Genomic DNA, 24,357 nt, shown 5'->3' with positions numbered 1-24,357 from the left:
TTAAAGCTTCTTGAACATGGTTCACTCCCAAATATGAGGGTATGGGTCCTAAACTCATGAAGTCCAACTTGGAGAGTACAACCTGCTACACTATTTCTATTCAGTTTTCTGTGCTGGCTCTTAACATTTTACAGATCATGAAGCAGTACAAGACTAAAAAATAAAACCTGAAACAATGAATTCACCAGCATTTGGTAAAACATATGGTATCATAACTTTTGGGGGCTGGGATTATGCATAGAGAGGACAACAGCAGAATATTCACAGTATTGTTCGAAGACCAGCCAAGGTTGAATAATTACAAGTAGGAATGTAAGGATTATTTTGAGAACTCTTAGAAGCAGTGACAAAGAGAATAGCTCTTAACTCCCAAGAAACAGCAGCCTGGCAACCAGAGAAAGGAAAAATGGTTGTTCTTTTTGAAGAAAGACTTGGAGTCACACTATGGATGGAAGAGGCATAAACATTGACACAATTTTCAAATAACACCTGGAAATACAAAAATATTCACATCTGCTGAGTGTGTAAATAAGGGTCAGTTACCACTGGCTTCAGTCACAAAACTGAAGAGCAATATATGGGTATTTCATTTGAAAATAAAGAAAATATCCAGTATCAAGAAAGAACTACATCTCACATTCATAAAGTAATGCTATTTGAACAAATTCTGACATACGATCTGCTCATTTCCCATTTTAGCATTCTGTAGAGAGGTGAAAGAATGCTTTCAAAATACTCTCTTAGAAGATATCCAAAGTTCCTCATAAGAAGTGAAATACTATCATTGTAGAGGAATCTGTTTCTTTAGAAAGTTTTCAGAATGCTTTAAAAGAAATAAGGAAATAAAATTACCCAATGTAACACAGTGAAAATATAAGCAAAAAAATACTAGAATATTTGGCTTTCGTTTCTTGGAATAATGTGCTCTTCATGTCAAAATCAAGCCAAAGCACACATCTTTGATGGCAAAATGCTTTCTTTTGCTTCTTCCTGACTCAAAATCTAATAATGAGGCTTCCTTTCCACCTCTACCTTCCAAACTATACTGAAGCCATGCTGAACTCCCAAACACCTGCAAACACATACACAGAAAAGGGAATGAGTCTTACCAGACCATCACAGTTGCTAATGGCAACAGAGGTTCCTGGAACATCCATGATGTCACCGACGTAAGCACAGTTAGTCTGCAAAGGCTCTGTTTTCCAGATTCTTTCAGAAGCATGTCCTAGTTGATGATTATTAACAGGGCCAGTTATATTCCCAGGCACCGGAGATGTCTCATGCCATTCCACAACAGCCCCAGGAGCTATGAGCTGAGTGTTGGGCTTCAGTCGCAGATGAAAATCTCTTCCGAATGCTGTGATGTTAAAGAACAATTGCTCAGAGTTGGAAGACACGTCCCTCGTTGACCTCTTTTTGTGATTTGCAGAAAGGACATGAGAGAGATAGCGTCCTTCTAGATTTGTGCTGACTGGCGTGACCAGCTCATACTCTCTCTGCTTCTTTACTGGTAAATCTGTGGAGTGAAAAAGAAAATTGTAGAACCCTGTACAGCAAGAGAAGACAGGAGGATATAACGTAGGCATAAAGTGCCTACCTCACAAGATTGCACCTCAGCTTGCATGATTATATTTTTGAATAATCTCATAAGTATTAAACTTTGAGAACTCAAATCATTTTTTGAATGCACTTAGGTAAATCATTGTGATAAACTTTTTTAAAAAAGTTTATTACAATGTGAATATTCATATCTCACATTTGAGAAAATGAATGTTTCCATAAATTATACCTGGTTTGCTTATAATCAAGACATGCTCCCAATTAATTTATTATTGTTTAACTGACACCTGCTTCAAACTTTTAACAAAGTTGCTATTATGTCGAAGAAATTTTTTCTTATTTTTAATTTTTTTCCCAATAAGAATCCTAGAGTTTATACTAATTACAATAGCTCCTTTATGTTGCATATACCATGGCCTATAATTTATACACTTTAGTTTGTGGTGCTATAGTTTACATACATTTTTCCATCATAAAAACTCTAACAATCAAACCTCAGAGATGAGGAAACTGAGATTCAGGGGGTACATGTCCAAGGTCAAGCAAGTGTAAAGCTCAGATACGGATCCAAGTTGCACTCCAAAGCTCATACACGCACTCTGCTGCATCGTGTCACGTCTCATAAATCACAGAACGTTTTCAGAAGATGAGGAGAATGGGTATAAAAGAAGAAATAATAATCTATAAATTGAATGTGCAGGTTAGAGTTGGTCAAGAGCAAATGATATTGTCATTTTGTCCCATATTCCTTACATGACAGATACTCATTAGGACATGAAAGTATATGTGGGAGCCACCTGACAACATGGGTTCCACGATTAGAACTTATTCCCCTAGTTTAGCCAAAATAAGTATTGTCTGCTCAAATGCAAGCATCCTTGGGAAACAACACACTGAATGAACCATTTATCCCTCAATAGAAATGATTTTGAAGGCAGAACATGGTGGACACTGAAGGAAATGAAGGGGCAACAATGATGAAGATGGAAAGGAATATGAGAATATGAATTGAACAGTTTTGCACCTTCATAATTCTAGCCTATGACTAGTTCTATAGTGTTTAAGTACTCTGAAAAAATTAAATGGCTCCTAATACTGCTCACCTTTAGAAAGTGCATGTATGTCATCCAATAAATTTAGAGTATGAAACTCATAAATTAACCTATGTGTTTAAAGTATCCTTATAGAGTCACTATGTTTTCATTATTTTCCTGCTTTTTAAATACCTCAATGTGTAAAGTACTAGAAGACAAATGAGGGCATTCTACAAATTGGAAATTCTTGAGTGCATGTTTGTGATCATTATGCAACTCATAATAACCAATAGATTTAAACAAAATATCCCTCTATTAAATGCTTAGAATAAGTAACACAGCTGTAAATATTTACTAGGCAGAGAAAATTGTATCATAGAGAAAAGTGAAGCCTAGCTCCAACACTGGAGCAGCAGCAGCATAACCCCTGCTTCATAGGTGCTCTATATCAGGGGTCCCCAACCCCCCAAGGCCAAAGACTGGTACCCATCCATGGCCTTAGGAACCACACAGCAGGAGGTGAGTGGCAGGACAGTGAGCAAAGCTTCATCTGTATTTGCAGCCTCTCCTCAGCACTAGCATCACTGCCTCAGCTCCACCTCAGATCATCAGGCATTAGAGTCTCATAGGAACACTGGTCTCTGGTACCAAAAAGGGTGGGGACCGCTGCATTATAGTCCAGGATATATAACAGGCATTAGTGCAAGCACAGAGACAGAGACTGGTCTCCCTTACAATCAAATCCCTGGTGAATATGTCTGTAAATTTTGGTTTAGAAAAAGAACTCAATATTTTAGGGAGTGAACTAAAGTGTCACAGGAACAGTGAAATGGAGGGGTAAGTTTCCATAGTAAAAGATGACTTAATCTCTTGGATGTGGATGGGCGAAGCCTACCCGATATTAATTCCTTAGGGATAAGAATTTCCCATTCAATTGGCATTCCCAATGTTATCTAATAGATGTCGTACTATCCAGGGTCTCTTGTCTGTAGAAGTTTTTAAATTAGGGTAGTAACGCAGGTAACTACAGAACCTTTGCTTTGTCTATTATGCTACACACTCTGACTTCCTATCCAAGGCCCATAAGCATCCAGATGTACCAATAACCTCTGGTGTAATTCCTTCTCTAACATTCAGTTTACTGTTTAAACGGGCAGGAGAAAGCAATGCTTAATTTTAATGTGTGGATTTCCCATTTCCGTTGAAGAGAATTCATACAACCAAAGTCTAGACAATATACTGATGCCTGGATTATGTGACTAGAGAACTAGAAAATTTAAGAATGCTGGGAGGCTCCTTCACACCCAGGAGGCTACTCAAACCCTCATGCTTAAAGTTAACCATACGTCCCAGTTGGGACAGTTCCATTTCTCCTGTCAGACAACGCATTCTAAATTTTTATTCAAAATAAAGATGGTATATTTCTATAGAGCTTTGTCTTCTCTAAGACTAAATGATAAATCATTCCTTAAATCTACACATAAAAAACATTTCTGAAATTAAACCCTGAATGAGTTATTTTCCAGTTGGAAATCAATCAAAGGAAAAGATGCACTTAGTAACCCCTCAGGCTACCATGCCCCTGACAGTAGTTAACGCTAAGGGAACTGACAGGGGAACTACCCAGTCACCTGTCACTTATTAGCAGAATAAATACCAGACTGTGCTTTGTGCTCGGGAATATATCATCTCTAATTCTCACCACAGTCACCATAGGTAGGTATTATTACACTTAGTCTATAAATGAGAAAGCAGGCCTAGGAGGCCTGACACACAGCCAGCAAAAAGCTAAAGGAAAATATCGCTTCTGATCATTTTGATCCTGAAGACCATGCTCCTATGTTCTTATTCACTTCAGAATAGATGAAATATCTTGCAATCAATTTCTAATTTAAGTTCTGACTTATAAAGGAAAACTACCACAAAAAAATGATGACATTCTGCCTACCCACAGCCAGTCAACCAATTTTTGCTCTAGTGTAGCTTCAAAAAGTTTAATTAAAAGGCTCTTAAATTCTTGGTATTTGAAGGGGTGGGGAGGGGAGAAGGTGGTGGGTAAAGCTCAAAACTATCAAAAGTATTTAATCTCAGATTATGATCACATAAGAAAACTGAATTATATCCAGTGTTAATTTTCTGCATTCAGTAAGTATATATTTCACAGGCCCAAATACTTCCACAAAGCAAGATAACCTATGGTTAAGGCATGAACTACAATGTCAGAAAGCAGCAAGGAACAAGTCAACAAATGAACAAGTTCTTTATTTTTTCTTTAGGCTCAGTTTCCTCATTTGTTGACTGGGGGTGAGTAATAGCTCCAAATTTATAGGTTTGGTGAGTGGTATAAAAGAGATTAGGCAGAGGATTCAGTAAATATTAGATATCTTAAGAAATATAAATTAGTACCCATCAAAATAATGCCCAGGTGCAATTTCAAAATATGAAACTATTTTATTGTCAGCTGTGATGGCTGAAGGGCCACAGAAATAGGTGTGTAAAGGTTTTGTAGGCCATAAGTGCCACAAGAGGGTTGGGGTCACTGTAAATCCACCCCTTGGCCACTAATTACCCAAGAGCGACTCGTGTACGGTGAATTTTCCACAATCCAATGGCATCTGTGCATGCATGCTCCATCTCCCTATTGGGTGTATGAACTGTTTGCAAAACCCTTCCTCATATACCACATCCTAACCTCCCTTGCCTTTGCAAGAACTATTTCAGCAATTGTCCTCTCTCTCTTTCCTTATCAATTTCTCCCACATCACTAGATCATTCCTACCAGCAAATAAATAAGCCACCATATTTCTCATCTCAAAAAAAGAACTTCTGGATGACACATTTACCTCTAACTACTCCTTCATTACTTCACCCCCACCTTCTAGCAAAACACTTTTAAAAACTAACTATATTCAATATCTCCAATTCCTCTCTTCCCATTCTTGTTCTTTCTCTAACCCACTCTAATCAGGCTCTTGTGGTGGTCACTAGTAACCTCATGTTGCTGAAACAAATAATCAAGAATCTATCTTCTTACTTGCTCTATCATCAACATCTGATGCTGTTTCTCTTTCCTTCTTAAATTACTTTATTTAGTTTCCAGGACCCCTCTTTCCTTGCTGGTCTCCCCTCCTCATTGTCCCTCTTTATGTCCCTATTCCCATGAGCCCTATGCATTGCAGGACCTGGTCCATGGGCTCTTCTCTCCTACATCTACCCTCTCCTACCAGTTAGCTCATCCCACCTGTAACTTTGAATGCGTTCTCAATCATATATCTCTAACCTAATCTTCATCCATGAGCTCTCCTCTTGTCAATTCAATTGCCTATGGATCCACTCCATGTGAACAGTCAACGGCATCTCAACATTTCCCAAAGTAAACTTATCTTCCTGCTTCCGAATCTGCCCCTCACCTGTGTCAGTAAATGGCAACTCTCTCCTCCCAGTTACTCAGACCAAAACCCTTGACTAAACCATCCTTAACTCTTCTCACACCACACACCAAATCTTTTCACATATGCTATTGACTCAACCTTCAAAATATCTCCAGACTGACCACTGCTCACCACTTCCCCTGTTAGTACCCTAGTCCAAACCACCATCACCTCAGTTTTGAATGAGCCTCATAACCAAACTTCTTATTTCTGTTCTTCCCTTTTATAGATTATACTTGACAAAGAGCCAGAAAAATTTAAGTGGCAGATCATGTAACATCTTCTCCTTAAAACCCATCCCATTCAAAGTAAAATAGCTCACAAAGTCCTATAGCCTGGCATTTGGAATCCTCCCATCTCCAGGTCACTGTATTTGCTGTTTCCTCTGCCCAAGTGTCTTCCCCCAGACAGGTGCATGGCTTAACCTTCAATTCCTTCAGGCCTTTGCTTAAATATGACCCTCCCAGTGAGGTCTGTCCTGACTACAGGTAACTACCTCATCACTCTCTATCTCTCTTCGGTATTCCACATTTCTCCACAAAACTTGTCCCCATCTCGAACTGTAAATTTTATTTGTATGGTTATTTTTGTTTCTTTATACCTACTAGCATATAAACTTAATGAGAACAGGGATTCTTATCTGTTCTCTCACAGTTCCCCAGTGCCTAAAACAGAAACTGAAGTCATTTAATTTAAAATATCTGTGAATAAATGAATGAATAAATGAATGAGAGGGCTTTCTAAAATTTGAATACATCCTCTTTTCCCCAAATAGTAATTTACTATCAAGTGGTCAATGACAGCGAACTATAAAAGTTGTCATTTACCTCTATAGCCAGAATTTTGCTTGCAAACATTATGTATATTTCTCATAGTCTCAATTGGCCTATAAATCAAACAATTCATAGTATCTGGGTCTTATATTTTAAGCTACTAAGAAAAAAAATGGATCTAATCATTAAAACAGACCTCCTGGAATGCAGACACAGAGCCCCTCACACTTAGAAACAAGCAGCAGGAAATTAGCCCCCACTTTGCAACCCCTTTGGATATTCATAGAATTATGATTATATAGGTCAAAAATAAAAAGAACCTTGAAAAATCATTTAGTCCTTGCCCCTTTCTTACAGTTAATGCTTCTCAAGTAGATGACATTTTCCTCTTAAGTTAAAAGTGCCTTTAACCTGCTCCTGCTCTCTGTGAGGAGAGACTTTTCTGAGTGGTCCAGGTCTCTCTGTGCCCCTTAATCACCCTTCCCCCTTGTAAAGAAGAGAGAAGTATATGACTTGTAAGTTGGTGGAAAATAAGGAGGTTGCAAAGCTCAGCACCTCCCTCGTCTTTCTTCTTCCTGAGAATGATTCTGATACAGGACATGTGTTCTCTTCCACATCCTCAGGGATGGGCCTGACACACATCGGATGGGGTGCTCCTTCAGCCAGCATACTGACTAACCAAGTGAAAGCCTGGTGCTTTCTCCTGACCTCTTTTGTAAAAGATGGTTTTACTATATCTTCAGATTTGTTATTTCTCACCTTGTTCAGAACCCAGGCAGGTAAGAGGAGTATGTTTTTATTCTAGATCTTCTCAGAAACTTGAACTACTTTTAAGAAAAAGTACTGTCACGTCTCTGCTGTCAGTCTAATTATAACCTTATCTTTTCCAGAAAATTCTCTCATATCTCAATTCCTTCAAAGCCTTCTTCCTCATTGTTTTTCATGAAAAAAACATTCCTGTGTATATGTACATGTATGTGTGACATGTATATACATCTGTACACACACACAAATATCATACAATGTACATCGAAAAATTTGAGGAGGCAACATTCTGTTTCCATATACTCCGACCTTTGAGCTAGTCAGGCTGTTTTAAAGTCAACCATGTTACATTTTGTTTAATAGTTTCCAAACTTTAATCATTTCTGAAGCTTTGAAACTATTTATGCATGTCTGATTTAACATGATACCACACATATAATAGGCCTTCGATAAGTATAGGTTAAAAGAAAAAAGGAAGATCCCCCAAACTGAAATCTGAATGGTCCAGTTCTCTGCTGAGAATAACACCTTACCCTCTTTTTCACTCTTAAAATATTTAAACTGCTTGTGTTCATTTGAACCTTTAGCTTGCCATCCTGACTTTGCTATTTCTATTCATGATGTGCTGATTTCCCCAAATCTCAGGCTAGAAAACAGACTTCATTTCAGTTTCTCCCCAAATTGATATCATTCAAGCCCTACATAGTTCTCCTTAAAAATTTCTCACAAATTACTCCCTTTTCTCCCAATCACCTTCAGTCCTCATCACCTCACACCAAAAGTCTGCAAGTGCCAATTCCACACTCCCCACATATAATTTCTCACTACCAATTATATTATATAAATTGTACCAAATTATCTAAATTACTGCCAGGAAAATTGTTTTAAAGCCCCACATTTAAAATGCCTAGGTTCTACCACTTACTTCCTTTGTGATTTTGGTGACTTAAGAATTTTTTTATGTCAGTACTCATCTGTAAAAACGAGGGTAAAAGTACTTAAGTCACAGGCTTGCAGTAAAAACTAAATGGCCTAATCCAAAGTACTTAGAACATTTGGCACATAGTCAGTGCTCAATAAATGTTAAGTATTAACATTACTACTCTTTGAATAGTTTCAATGGTTTATCATTACCTCAGGATAAAATAGATTCAGAAAACTGATATCTATTTTTCGTGTTAGAAGTGAAAATTGCTTGAAAGACAATCTATTAATCAAACCTTCTCACTTTATGAGAAAGTAAAACTCAGAGAATAGGTAACATAAGCAAATCAAAACTTAGCTTTTATATTTAAGACTCTTTGCACTGTGTCCCTAATTTCTTTTTGACATTATCTCCCACATTAGCCTATCAAAACATTCTGATGTGCTCACCAGTCTCAGCTAAATCACACCTTCCTTTACAGCCCTACTCAATTGTATCACCCAGGGAAAAAGGACTGCTCCTTTCTCTTCATCTATGCAAATCCAACCTAGCCCCTATGGTCTATCTCAAACCCCATCTATTCCAAGAAATTTTCCCTGTTAACTTGTCCAGAGTGCAGACCTCTTGGTCTAAGCTTCCTAGTTCTCACTGTCATGAACTGTCCATATAAAAGTTATAAAAAATCATTATGGAAGAAAAGTTATATGATTATGTCTTGTCCTCAGAGAGATTTTAAGTTCTTTAAAGTAGACATATGGTATCTTTACTGTGTTTAAATGTCCCCAGTGTACATCAGTCTTTCATGGAAAAAAATAAATGACTATTTTTGGAAGTGGGAATTCTTGGGAGGGAATACTCTCACAGTATGACATTGTGGCCAATGCTTTGGGATCCTCCTGACTCCTTCATGCATTCGGTCGCATATTCCCACAACCAAAGACAAGCAGCTTAGTATGCTTCTAAGTATGTTGTAGAATGATACACCAAAGTCTTCTAAAGGAGACTAGATGTCCCCAGTACATTGTGAAGACCAAACTATAGAACAGTAAGAGAACAAAAGTGTTCAGTAGTACAATATAACATGCTAAGATCTGGAGTATGAAGCTCCCATATACCAGCAATTTTTAGCTGACCTAATTAAGACCAAAGCCACCCTGGGCACGCAGATTATTGGAATATTTGTGTAGTTTTGATCCCAAAGAATGATTAAGCACTAACAGTCGAGTCAGAAAGGCCTGTGTTTGAATTCCAGTTAGTTTCAAGCTGATCTTCTTTGGCATCCTGCAAGCAAATTATGGAAATTAAGGCATAAAGAGGTTATCTGTAAAATGAGGATAATAAAGGGGATCAAATAAGGTAAGGCACGTAAAGGGCTTGGTCCATCTAAAAACATTTCAATAAGTGAAAAAAATTAGCTTATGTTATTATCATTATCAGCAACACCGTCATCTTCTAGCTAAAGCTATAGTAGGAGAAAGTCAGTTTCAGATTCCTTCCATGTCCCAGCACCCTTCAGGCACCTTTCCCTGCTCTGCTCCCACCCCTGCCTGGTGTTTCTGATGTGGTTAGAAGGGACCGTAAGCTCCATGTCAACAGAGGAATGGGCTAGCTGTCACAACTCATGTGCCATTGCCCACCCCAGAGACTGGTATTCTCTTCCAAGAATTGGCTGATTGCTCTCCTATGAAGAGGCAGTTCACACAGGCAATTTCCTTTATCAGGTATAAATTCTCAGTATGCAACAATCTCGGTACACGAATGAAATCGAATGAGCATTTTTCAAGATTTGTTAAAGAAGTAGCTCCAACAACAACATTTCCAAATCCTGAGCCAAGGGAGAGAGAATGACTTTCATCAGAAATGACAGGAGCCAGCTGCTCCAGGAAAGATGTGAGTGGGGTGAAGAGTGGACCTTAAAAAAGACACCACACGCCAAAGTGTTTACCAAGGCTGGAAACCCTAATGGAGGAGGAGACACATTTTCTCTCAAAGGCAATTAAAAATTAATTGTGATGAGGCAGAAAAACTCTCCGATGTCTTTTATTTTAGTTGCAAACCCACTTTCATAGTCAAAGATCATTTATCAGGCTATTTGAGGAAGAAATGAAAAGGTGGTTCTGGGGTTATTTTCACTCATTAAGAAAGAACAAATAGTTGTAAACTTAAAAATTCTTTTCGTTGTTTTTAATTTGGCTTTTTCATAAATATTTGTTGAAATTGCACAATGTTTATGTTCAAAAAAGTCATTTAGGAAAGAACAGCACATTCTTTCATGTTCCTGATCATGAAATCAGGTAAGAGAAGATCTTTCAAGAAAAGAAAAACCATGAAGAAAAATGTTTTCTTTTAAAATCCAAGTATTTTCTTTGTTTGCTACATCTTAAAATGATCAAATAATCAATAACAGGATAACAAGCAGAGGCAAATTTTTTTTGAGGCCCAAATGCCAACATTTTAACATTCCAATCTTCATTTTTAAAGAAGTACTTCTACTGGCTATATTTATCATCACTGGACGTTTTGCAGACTCAAGAGCTATATTAGGCATCCTAAAAATTAATATTTCTCATGCATCTTGTAATTTGTTGATAGATAATATTTCTAAAGACTAAATGAAGCTGGAATTTAAAAAGAGGAAAATCAGCATTTGTTTGCAGGGCCAAAGGCTGGGGAAAATATGACAGATAAGAAATGTAGACAGCATTTTTAAAGGTTTTCACTGAAACTTCACTTGTAATTATATTTTCTAAATCTAAAACAATCTGGCTCACGATCTGACTAAAGTATGAGAAACTGGGACAGTCCATGGGTCCCTAGATTAGTTTCCTGTTGCTGCTATAACAAATTGCCACAAACTTTGTGACCTAAAACAACATGCATTTATTATCCTACAGTTCTGGAGGTCAAAAGTCAGAAACTGGTCACACTGGGCTAAAATTAAGGCATGAGAAGGGCTACATGTCTTCTAGAAGCTCTAAGTGTGATCTGTTCCTTGCCTTTTTCAACTTACAGAGGCCACCTGAATTCCCTGACTGAAGGTTCCCTTCCAACAACTTGGCAGCCAGCAACACTGACCAAGTCTTTCTTATGCTGCAAACTTTCTTTCACCTACATCTTCCATAGATAAAGACTCCCCCCTGGATAATACAAGTCAACTGATTAGCAACCTTATTCCATTGCAAACTTAATTCCTCTTTGCCATGTAACATAACATATTCAAAAAATTAGCATTCAGAAGTAGACGTCTTTGGAACCGATATCCTGCCTACCACTGCCACCAGTTCCCGTGCAGTATGCTGGGAAGCCCTCGCATCTATACCAACATTATAAAAGTGTGGCTCCCCAGAATTCATCTTTTTTATTTTAACTGCACCCCACTTTTCTCTCAGGTTAACCATCCCACACTCCACTCTTAGTCCCTGTAAGTCAAGGGTAAAATGTCTCAATTGAGACCAATCTGCACTGCATCCCTGACTACAGTGAATGGTTCAGGGTAAGCTTATGACTCAAGCTAGGTAGCCAATAAAAGCCCTACCAGGAACTTTCCTAGAGCTGTTAAAAAAAAGAAGTGTTCTGCCTAGTGGCTGAAAGGTGGTGTGATAACCTAGAGATGCTAGTGACGGTATTTGCCACAATTTGGGGGTAGAGAGGACATGACATGTTACCCTGATAGAGATATAAAGCCAACATAGAAGAGAGAGGGAGGAAGGAAGGAAGGAAGGAAGGAAGGAAGGAAGGAAGGAAGGAAGGAAGGAAGGAAGGAAGGAAGGAAGGAAGGAAAAAAGGAAGGAAGGAAAAAAGGAAGGAAGGAAAAAAGGAAGGAAGGAAAAAAGGAAGGAAAGAAGAGGATGGAGGGAGAAAAGGAGAAAGGAAAAAGAGGTTCCTGACAGTATTTGAGCCCTCACACCTGGTTATACCGGACTATGATTACCTGATCAATTTTGTTTTACTTAACCAGTGTCAGCTTGGTTCTTGTTATTCACAAAGGAGTCATAATATAGAAATTTTCTCTTAATGAAATAGAAAGAAGAAATTTCAATAGATAAGGTAAAAAGAAGAAAAAGAATTGTATTGGTATACATAAAACATAGTTGGTGTGGAATCTACATGGAATAATAGTTTTTGCACCATCCCTTATTCAACTCCTTCCCTCTACTGCTATATTCCAATGAATTAAGCAACACTTTATCATCAACATAAATATAATACACGAAAATAGAACTCTAAACTGGCTGTCGCATGGTTAGCTGACTGATTAGATAGTTCACAGTAAATTAAGGTTCCTGGAAACTCATGGCAGCGGCCAGACCTGCCAAACATGGAGTGATTAGGAGATGGCTCTGAATAATTTTTTTAAAAGCACACTACTAAGATATACTATGTAGAGTATCTATTATTCTCCTTTGCTTTCCATATGCCAGCATTTTATGAAACCTTTACAACTCTATGAAGCAAGCAGTAGTAGTATGCCTATGTCATAATTAAGACTCTCTATGAGGTTAAAGGTGTCCACTGGAAAGTGGTGGAGCCAGGACTTTAAACGATATGGTAAACAGAGTCTGCACCACTGATCAATTGATGAAAGAAAGGCAACGAATATCAATAGTAAATATACTGGTTAGATTTTAGATTAAGGAATGGACTCTACATGTAAAATGTTTACATCTAAAAGAGAACTCAAGTTATATAAATAATATTTCAATCATTTTTTATTTCTGTGTGCATATACATAAATATATGTACTGCATGTGAAGAAAAATTGTAGGAAATGTGATTTAATACATAAGATCACTGTATTTGAAGATTTGTATTGAATCCTACTTACTTTTTATAAGTTTCCCAAATATTATTTTTATTTTATCAGTCACTTCAAGAATGAGATACTGTTTCATGCTGCTCATAATTTGTTCTAAATTCCATAAAGATTCATCATGCTGAATTTGTGGCAGTCATTTTTATAAACAAGAAACTAAGATTTTACCACAAAATCTCTCCTAGGGATTTACAGTTAGTCAGCAACGTCATGTAAACATATTTGGAAAATTAGGATGGATCAATTACATGTGGGAACAGATTCCTTAAGCTAGGAAACTCTTCCCACACTTTCTCATCCATTCTAAAGAATATACAACTCTCAAATTCTATTCTATGATGTGAATAAATCTTCTCATAAATAAAATTACAAAACATTTTCATAATATTGTTCATACTTTTGGATACTTGATAACTAGAAAAATGATTCATTCATTCCATCTTTCAGAGACTGTGTAACCAAATATTTAAAAATTATATTCATGTCAAGAAGAATTGAGCCAAAATTAATTTAGAATATTTTCAATCAACACTTTCCTATATTGCTAGTAGGAGTTCAACTCATATAAACTTGTTTAAAAGTGATTATTAAAATGCATCGTGTTATTTTGGTTTTACTCAGTCTTCAACTTCCAGGACTCCCTCCTAAAGTAGTCATTTGAAAAGCAGGCAGTGATTTATATACAACACAGTGTGGCAACATTCATTATCATGAGAAAATGGACACCATTAGGAAAATTATTATATAAATTAAGGTTTATTAGCATACTGGAATTAAAATGTTTACAATGAATTTTTAAAGCCAGTAAAAACTATACTAAAATATAAAAAAAAAAACAGGTATACAAAAAACACACAATCTGTGTATTAAAAGAAGACTGAATAATAATATGCTGACATAATATGTTGACAGCCATCACTGTCAACATATCCAGTCCAAGTAGCATAATCAAACTCTTCACACTGAAGTCACTCATGATTATACCAGGCATTGATTGTCTCCAATGGATTTCCAAGGTAATCTGAGTTGGCTACCTACAAGCAGAGAATATTTAAAATAATCACCCTGGAAGGAGAGGTGACCTTGGGGATTTCTTAATATTTCTGAGCAATATCATGATTAGTTGGTAAAAAGACAAGGGCCAACCGTGAAAGAATGTGGAAGAAATATTTCAGCTAAACAGCAATAAGTTGATGATGACAAATAACATGCTGCACTTAATAACAACTTCATCTAAGAAGCTTAAATAATTTAACATTAACTATTATGATGCCCAGTGCGGGGCAGGGGGTGGGGGGGACTAAATCAATAAAGTCAAGTGCATGATCTTTAGTTACAAAGAAGAATAATGACTTAGGTAGCTAACCACATTTTTTAGTATTATTATTATTGGCAAATTAGTGGGCATTCCTGCATATAGTTCAATGCAATTTGCCAAATATTTGTAAAACACAAATAGCAAAGTGTGTAAAAGCTGATAAGCCTAGGTCCCTGAGATTTGTACGATGAAAAGAGAAGCCTTGATACCATTGAATAATTAACTGTATAACCACTGTCACCATCCTCATTTTCTTGGGGACCGATTAAACCTGGAGAGGGTCTCAACAAGAGCATTTAAGGAAATTCAGATTTACACAGGTAAATCCCAATGTGATAATGTTCTGCTTGCTAGATCTATTCATTAAGAAATATTTGAGGACACGCAAGGTACCAAATTCTGTTTTATTGAGGATATAGCAAAGTCTGTTCTCATGAGGTCTAGAGTAGAGAAAATGCTTATTCTATATGTGAAGTACTAGGTGAAATGACTCACGCCAAACCTTGAAAACCAAATAAATACCTGCAAATGATGAAAAAAGTTAGTTTTCTGTAAACTGAATATTTGAAAGGACAAGATTAGCAATTTATTTTGATAAGAATGAAATATAATGAAATTTGAAGCTAGGAAGCAGAAATAGGGCACAGAATGAAAATGCCCCAATTCCAAGAGAAGGGGAGGGGAAGACAGCTTAAAGTTAAAACCTCACAATGATGTTTTTTTTCCCCTTAATAATATGCAGGTTTCATAAGTGACCACTTTGAATAATATTCAAAGTGGTCACTTATGAAACCAAAGGACTCAGAATTCTCAAATTCTCCAGTTTCTACAGAACTATGATTATTGCCTAAGCTACATGTATCTCAGAGCAAGCCTCCTTACCCAATCAGGACAACATACCAGCTGCCCACAATCACTCTAGGCCTTGCAGCAAGGCCATATTCTGAGTCAGAAATGAAAGAATTCCCTAATATGCCACAGAAGTATGTTAATGACCTCATGAAACACAGTTACATATATACACGCAATACATACATATTCACACATGCACCTATTTATATATATGGGTGTATATAAGAATATATGGTTATAAATAGGTAGGTTGGTAGTTCCTCTCTAGTTGACAAACGAACAGAGAATGAGATCACAGTCCAAAATGCGTTTGTCTCTAGGGTCAATCATACTTGCCCACATACCAAGAGGGCATTTCTCCACTGGGTGGAGAGAGAAGCAAAAAAGCAATATCTCCTATCTAGCACTATATAGATGGTATATCTATACGTATTCTAACCATTAGAAACTGTCTTCTTTCTACCTAAATAAGAGGCTTTTCAGTCTACAAGCTTAAAGCATATCAGATATATTTTTAAAATTTGGCTTCCTGAGCCAGATACTAAAAGAGTACATATTGTGGGATTCTATTTATAAAAAACATACACGATAAAACCTTGCAAAATTAATCTATCCTGTTGGAAGTCAAGATTGCGGTTACCCCTTATTCAGGGATAGTACCAGGAATGCGGCACAAGCATTGGTAATGTTCTACTTATTGATCCAGGTACAAAGGAGTGTTCCCTTCATGAACAATCAGCAAGGTGTACACTCATGTGCACTATCCTGCATGTATATTTCAATAGAAAGAATATTTAAAATTTAACTTCCTAATAATTTTTGGTTTGTCACTAATTTATACTGATCTCTTCCTGAGATATTAAATTATCCAGGAATTATTCAGAACTGTGAATTTTCTCTAGCTAAATATTATTTTATAGACCAACAAATATTAATTAACTCTACAAACCTTATTTGTCTTTCCTAATTGTGTAACTAATCAAATAGCACCTCTGGGCATTTTTATAAGACAACTTTTAAACTGATTATTGGAAAAATGTTAACTATATGTAGAGGTATGCATTTTACCAAATCTCCATATTAGCAAATCCTTTATGCATGGGGGCAAAAGAGATCTCATTACTGTATATAAGGTTTTTTAAAAAATGCTTTTAAATCACTCTTAAGAGCTACATGAATGATTTTAACCCAAAGCAAATGATAACTGCACTTCTGTTATCACAAGACTTGAGTCAAAACATTACCATTATTTTTTCTCCATCCAACTTGAAAATGGTAAATAAAATTATAATAATGAAAGAGAGAAATCCCATAAAGCCTAGGAACTTGGGAGCAAGTAAATCTCCGGCAATACAACCTAAGAGTGCCTACCTTCCTCTCTTTCATACCGCTACTCATCCCTCTCCTACCAAATTTAAGCATACTCGTACTACTTTCTTCCCTGCAGAAAAAGACTGTCAAAGTAATTTATATTAGCAAAGGGACTGGACCAAAGTCTAACCCAGGGCTTCTTACATGAGGGCATGGTGATTCGATCTGAAAATTTAATCAAAAGAATATATTTTATTCCTCTGGTAGAATGGGTTATCTTAAAAGAGCTTTTTAATTTACATATTGAAAAGTTGAGATGTTTCAGTAATCAAATTTAAGTAACAAGAGTAAAACAGCTTTCTTTTCCATACTTGTTTCAGGATTGGTTTAAAAAAGTTCTTCTTTAAAAAGATATTGATGGCTGAGTGCCATCAACTACAAATGACAAATGTCTCTTCATAGACACTATATTTTTAATACAGTTCTCAGTCACTCTCTTCCCCACTCTGTCCTGCTCTTACTATGAAGGTTTAAGATTGGGAAGAGTTCCAACAATGCTAAGCGCTGAATAGGAAGGGAGCATAATGACATATGCTGATACACAGCTACATATGGACAACTCTGGGACTGCATCTTGGGGTCCCTTCCTTAGTTTACAAGTGTGGAATGCCCCCAGCTCTCCACAATACACTACAGCCAGTAGCAGTGTAACCTCTCAAGCTTCATTTTCTTCAAGTCTAAAATAGGAACAATGGTGTTTGTACTTCATAATGCACATAAAGCAATAAACACTGCCTGGCATATAGTACGGCAACTACTTGTAACTACGTTGACAGTAAGAAAAACTCTTCGTCTAAAAGATGACTTTACAATATCACTTGACAGATACAGAATTTACAGAGACTAATACTCTGCCAAAAAGAAAATTATCTTTTAAAGTACCCCAAGTTAAATATGTATAAAAAGGCTTTGACTGCAGTCTGGCTCCTTGCCAGATGACTTTCAATCTCTGAATTCAGAACAAATACATTATTATAAACAGTTCCAAAAAAGACCATGGACTTTTGAGTGCCCTGTTACAAGTCACTTACACTCTCTGAGCCTCAGTCTCCTTACCCATAAAATGGGAATAATTCCCACATCATCAGGTAACACAGAAGTCTTAGATGTTATTTGCAAAGGGCTTAAGGGTATTTTGCACATTAGCAGTTCATTATTTTAAAGCAGATGGAATAAAATAAAGTCATCAGAGGGTTTATTCAAAGCTGGAAAATTTTTAAGGAAAATTTTCCATCCTCTCTGTACTTCATTATTCCCTTTTTTGTAACATTCGTATATCTTGCCTTTTGCTTTAATCAGCTGTGCTCCTAAAGCTACACCAGTTGATTTGATTCGATTTATCTCCATATCGTCTTCCAACCCCTACATCACCCTCCAGGAACCTACCAGTGGCTAGACCAAAGACAGTAATAAATTGATGCTTGAAAAGTCAAAATGCAGGAGAATTTTCACATCGCTAAAATTCAGCCTGAGGAAAATGGGATTCTCCTCCAGAAAGAGGAAGAACAGAAATGTTCCTGAACTACAAATTACTTTTTTAACCACAGGAGAAATTTCAGTAACAATATTTTACTTAGTTTACTTCATTCCCTACTTTCTACTAAGATAAGAGTGACATCTGAGAACAAGGCTTACCTATTTGCACCATTTCTTCATTACCAGCCTGGAAAGGAGGGGGAAAAGTAAGAAAAAGAAACAGTTACTGGGTTTCATCTTATCACCTTGTGTGTTTTATTTCTACCATTAATGCTTTTCAGGAGCTAACTAATCAGGGTTGCTGGGGGCCGGGATAAGTGCCTAAGGCCTGCACCTGGGTTTGCAGAAGGTTCTTGTGCCCCCAGCAAGAGCCAATTCAGTAACAATACTGGGCAGGGAATTGTTTGCCCATTTTAATTTTAACATTTACAAAGCTAGCAAAATTAAATACTGACACTCAATATTCTTTTCTGAAAACTCCAGATATTGGGTAAGGATTAGAAAAGAAAGACTCTGTATGATAAGAGAGAAAGGAAGCCTAAAAGGGGGGTCTGATTTATCAGATTTAAGGTCAAGAATGAACAATTCTATACTTTTTACCGTATGTTCCGACCTGGCAGACCAGAGAAGCTACAAAAACTCACGGACAAATTCTGTGCCCAAAGTCCCACCGGCCCTGTGCTGATGTGATTTACTACAAACAGCTCGGCTCGTCCAGCTGAGCCTTCTTAAGGACTCTTCTGAGAGCATCGGGCTTCACCTTGAGTCTCCAAAGGGTGGGGGCTGGGCCAAAAAGAAACAGAGCTGCACTCAGCTTTAAAGAGGAGGAGCTGAGCAGAGGGGGAGGGGAGAAAAGCGGCCGGCGCCTCCAGCCTCTGCCCAGGAAAATGCAGGGCAGGAAACGTCCTCAGCCCCCTCCCCAACTGTCAAACCCCAGCCCTGTCGCGTTTCTCCCAGGACACGTGTCTACTGGATCGCTCCCTGTCCGGCCCAAAGACTTCCTGAAACCCCCGCCTCTGGCTGCCCGAAAAGGCTGTGATTCAGTGAGGAGAGAAAGCCCCACGAACCCAACTCCGGCTTCAGCAACCAGAACACTGAGATCCTGGAACCAACATCTAGAACTTCATTCAAGCGCCCAGACCGCCCTCGGGAAAGGGGAAACCCAGATGGCGCGGCGAGGATGCGAGTTGGCTGCAGTCTGTCACCAGGAATTGTTACGAATGCCACAAAGTGATGAAGCCCTCCCTAAGTATGAAGAGCCTGGGATCCCAAAGTGGGAGTCATAACCTCCTGTGCAGTTCAAACCCCCACCCCAAAAAGACCGCGCGCTGCGCCCAGCCCTCAAAACACCGTTTCTGAATGCACAAGATAACAGGGAAGGGTGAGAGGGGGAGGAGGAAAGAGAGGAGGGGAAAGGGAGGAGGAACTTTTTCGGGAAAAGGTTGGGTTTGAGTTTTTTATTATTTTCCACTTACTTGTCCATCAGCTGAAGTCCTAACCTGTACCAGAGCGGCTGCTATCAACCAAAGTGACAGGAGAACCATCACGAGTCGAGTTGACTTTTCAACTACTGGGCAAAGCAAATGCCCAGAGCACACACCCCCCAAAATAAGTTTCTTTAAAAAAAAAAAAAATTATTTAAGGAAAAAATGCAAAATAAAAAAAAAAAACTGATCTTCTGTGCTTTGCTTCAATGAAAATGAAATCTGAGCTCTGAGACCGGCCCCCTCTGCTCTGCAGTTCCCACTTCACCTTCTCACCCCGTCCTCCCAAACAGTGTGCAGGAGCGAGAAGGTGCTGCGAGCCGGTACGGGCTGCGCCGGGAGAGGGGGAAGGGACGAGGGGCTTCCAACTATCTCTGCCCAGAGCGGCTTTTTCTAGGCTTTTCGAGCACCATTGGACTCTAAGGTTAGCGCGGAGAATGCTTGGGTCCCCAGGAGCACAGCAAGGGGAAGTATTAGCAGAGAGACGAGCGAGCGGGAGCGGGAGAAAGAGGCAGCGAGAGGGCGACTCCGCCGCGCACACAGAGGTGGGGGCGGGAGGAGCCGAAGGGGAGGAGGAGGAGGCAGAGGAGGTGGGAGGAGTGGGCCGCTCGCCGGCTCCTGTTGCTCGCAGAGCGGCCGTCTGCTCGCTGCCGGCGACCCGCGGGGCGCTAATAAGGCGGCCGGAGCCCACCGGGCAGCCCCTCCCGCCGCGGCGCCCACGTCACGCGGGGCCGGAGCCCGCGCCCCCGGCGCCCGCCCGGGCGGCCCGCGCGGGAGGACGGCCGCAGGCAGGGGCAGGGTCTGAGACCTCGAGGGGGCTTGTGCGGCCCGGGCTCGACCCACCACCCGCGGTTCCCCTCCGTCCCCGGGAGATGGGCGAGGGGTGGCGACGGTCCGGGGGAGCCGAGGGTCGCGACTGGCGGGACGGGCGGCGAGGAAATTATAGGAAGAGGGAGGGTCCAAGGGCCGGTCCGGGGCTTTAGGAAATGCACCCCCTCCAGCGTCCACTGTTTTCCCAGGCAGGGGAAAGCCTCCCCGGAGAGAACCCCGGGAACCTCCAGGTCTTAATGACGCGGTTATCTCCTCTCCAGACACCAGTCGTCTCCCTCGTTTGGTGGAGGTGGTCCCCGCCCCCTTAAAGTTCTTGTTTATGCTTTATTCGTTTATATTACTTGTAAAAGATACCATGTCCCTTCTTTGACTCGCCGGCTGCTTCCGTTTATCACTAGAGTACACAGGCCTCAACGTCTCTTCCCCTCACCAAGATTAAGTTATCAAATGATTTCTGCCAAGTGTGGTCCGGAGTTTCCTAGGAGTAGATGAAAAGAACTTGAGCTCCCAAGACAGGAGATGAGTTTGCTGGAATCCAAATCCAGGCCACTTCCTTAGGGCAGACTCCTGAGGGCGCTTTCCAAGGAGAAGGGATAGAAAAGGAAGCACATATTCGAACCTCCACTGACCATCTTCTGCAGTTCCTCGCAAGAACAGACTGCGAAAGAGCTGTGATTAGGCACAAATGTATTTATAATTTTCACGACTTCAACTACAGAGAGCCTTGCAGGGCCCTGCCCGAAATAAAATGTGAAGCTAATGTTTGTTTTGCTGTTTGATTGTTTGTTTGTTTGTTTGTTTTTTAAGCTGTGAGTTGGCAGGGCATCCTGTACTGATTCATTATTTAAGGGTTGTATCTTTAACTTCTCGTGGCAAGATTTTGTGTCCACTGATGAGTTATCTGCTGTCTTCTCAAAATCTTATATGTAGGACACTTACATGTAAAAATGAGAAACCAGATAACTGGCCACAGCTAGGAACGGGGGTATTAGGTTAATTAGTTATTAGTTGTAGTATAATTAGACCCCAGCACTGAAGTATCTTTAAATTACTTTTTTTTTCCTTCAATTAAAGCATTCAGCATTTTCGTAACCTGTCATTGACTTACTATCCAGGAGCGTTTTGCTGATTTTGTGCCTACTTTTCTTATTCATTAAAAGAAATAATACTCATGTTCTATAAATAAATTACATTAATTTGCACTGAAAATTAAAAGAATCTAGAGAACAAATCAGAACACCTAGATGCTAGGCCCCACTAATAGCTCTCTGACCTTGACTAGTCACTAAAACTCTGTGTTGGTTTTCCCCTTATGAGATATTTCTGCTCTAAAATCCCCCGGTTTTAGTAATAATGAATGCTATATTTAGTCATTGCATTACAGTAGTCCTTTTTGTGCTAATTTTACAAAGTTCAGACATTTGTTATCACTGTAACTTTTGGCACAATAAGCAATTCATGTGATTTTCATGAAACTAGTGGCTTTAGACATTTTTGGCCATCTCCACAGAGAAAATTGTATTTTACACTGTGAACTAGTAAAACTTTCATGATTCAGAACTTACTACATACAATGACCCTGATATTTTCTATTCTCTTTGTTTTATGTTTTTGGCTTATTTTCCCATATACTGGTGAGGATCCACTTCATTGATTTCATAACCCAATGAGTCATGACCCTCATTCTGACAAACATTGACTTGAGAGTATATAATAAGGTTTCTATTTCTTGGATTCTAAATGAGTTGAGCTCTGATTAATAAGGATTTCCCAATATACCCTAAGACAGTTTCTCAAAGTATGTCCTAAAATGTTATATGTTTAAAAAAATAATAATAATTCTCTGACAGTCAACTAAAGTTTGTGAGGTACTCAGATAAATGAATTTCATTTTTCCAGAATTTCACAAGGACTTTAATATCCTAAGTGAATTGCAAGTTCTCATACTAATGTGACCACAGAATGCTTTTATCTCACATTTTATCCTCTGAGCAACAAACTTAAGGAAATGCCATTACAAAGACCAATTATTAAAGTAAAATGAATTTTGAGTCAGATAGGTAGAATTCACATGCAGATAGATTCAACCTGTTTTCTCTAAAATCAGTTTAATAATACAGCTTTTGTAAAATGTTCGTGATAATTAACATAATCTTGCATGTAAACTCTCTAGCACATTGTCTACAATATAGGGCTTAAAATGTTTTAGATGAAACTATGGCATAGGTACAGATGGCTCACTGAAAATGAAACATAGCAAGTTCTAAGAAAGGTAGGAAAATACAAACATAAAAAGTATGAACTTTTAATTTTACCAGAGACAATGCTATGAGTCAAAGGCAAAGAAGTCGTTGAGTTCCTTCTGGAAACTGACTCCTACCTACCTGCATTGTGTCAACCTCCTGCCCTTGTCTCCATCTTTCTTTGCTTCCAGCTACCCTGTTGCTTGCCACACTCATCTCCACACATGTGCTCATATTAATTTTTTAGTCTGTAACACCATTCCTCTTCCTTTCCACAAGGCAAAGAAAATATTACAGAAGATGCCAATAGACACTCCACAAAATTGCAAAACCAATGCTTGTATGCTTTCTTCCAAAATATGTTTTAAAGATTGTTGACATAAGAAACATCCAAACCTATAGAGAATTTTTATGATATATTTAAGCCAAACTGATGATGACTGCAAGGAATCAAACTCTCATTGCATTGAGAAAAATGCTCTGGAGAATGGCAGTTGTGCAGCTTATTTTATACATCAGAATCAAAGGAGGGCATGAAATCCCTTGGTGGCAGAGAAAGGGGGAGATAAAAAGCAAAGTGGGGAAATCTCTAGGATTGGGTGAACAGTTAAGTGGAGAATCACATACTTCTTTCACATTGGTGGGTATAGGATAGTTAATAATTAGCATTTATAGCACATAGAGATGGTATGCATGAAACAAGATAACAATGAGATGTTCTGTGAGCTCATGCTCCGGTGCAATGCTTGTGCCTTGAGGAGTCTGGAAAAGAGATACTCTGACATTTCATAGGTGTGTTATATAAGATGCAAAAAGATAATAAACAGGCTTACTTAAGGTAACAATTGACTTTATCAAGCAAGCTACAGGCCTAGGACATGAATACCTGCCATGATCTGCTTTTAGTTAGAAATTTTTATGTTTAGACCATTCTACATGGTTACTTCTGGTCTTTGAATTTGTAAGGCCCACCATGCAAGCCTCCCTTGAGCTTGTCAAATTTAGTATGTGCCCCCTTTTTCATCCATAGTAGAGAAATAATTTCAATGTAATCACATGAATAAAGTCTCTCAAATTGTAAAATCACATTCTTTAAAATTGTTTCATGAAATCAGTTGATATCTAGACATTTTATTTGTTTGTTTGTTTGTTTGTTTGTTTGTTTTAGGTGTGGCAGCCTTTGGTTGACCTCACAGATTGTAAGGACCTTGTCAGCTTACAATCCATTATTTTATTTATTTATTTATTTATTTATTTATTTATTTATTTACACCTACAGCACCTGGTTTTCCTAGGTGGTCTCCCATCAAAGTACTAATCAGGCCTGACACTGTGATCAGACAGGATCAGGCTTTTTCAGGGTGGCATGGCCGTAGATAATATATGGACATTTTAATCTGTACATCATTGCATTGGCAGCAATTAGCTAAGCAGAAAGGGGTGTGTGTGTGTGTTTTCTGTTTGAGAGTGATTAGTAATAA

General features: G+C 38.6%; 1 protein-coding gene across 1 annotated transcript in view; it reads right to left on the bottom strand.

The window, feature by feature from the left end:
• Positions 1–20,406, bottom strand: part of ADAMTS3 (ADAM metallopeptidase with thrombospondin type 1 motif 3) — a 222,895-nt gene extending 202,489 nt beyond the window's left edge. The window contains exons 1-3 of the mRNA XM_016132936.2: positions 19,794–20,406; positions 18,478–18,505; positions 1,110–1,516 (exon numbers count right to left, since the gene is read on the bottom strand). Coding sequence (XP_015988422.2) covers positions 1,110–1,516; positions 18,478–18,505; positions 19,794–19,862 — 504 coding nt within the window. The 5' untranslated portion in view covers positions 19,863–20,406. The remainder of the gene's footprint in view (positions 1–1,109; positions 1,517–18,477; positions 18,506–19,793) is intronic.
• Positions 20,407–24,357: the final 3,951 nt, after the last annotated feature.

This window comes from Rousettus aegyptiacus, unplaced genomic scaffold (assembly GCF_014176215.1).
Source record: "Rousettus aegyptiacus isolate mRouAeg1 unplaced genomic scaffold, mRouAeg1.p scaffold_m13_p_10, whole genome shotgun sequence".
NCBI classification, from domain to species: Eukaryota; Metazoa; Chordata; class Mammalia; order Chiroptera; family Pteropodidae; genus Rousettus; species Rousettus aegyptiacus.
This window is presented reverse-complemented; position numbering and strand designations above follow the sequence as displayed.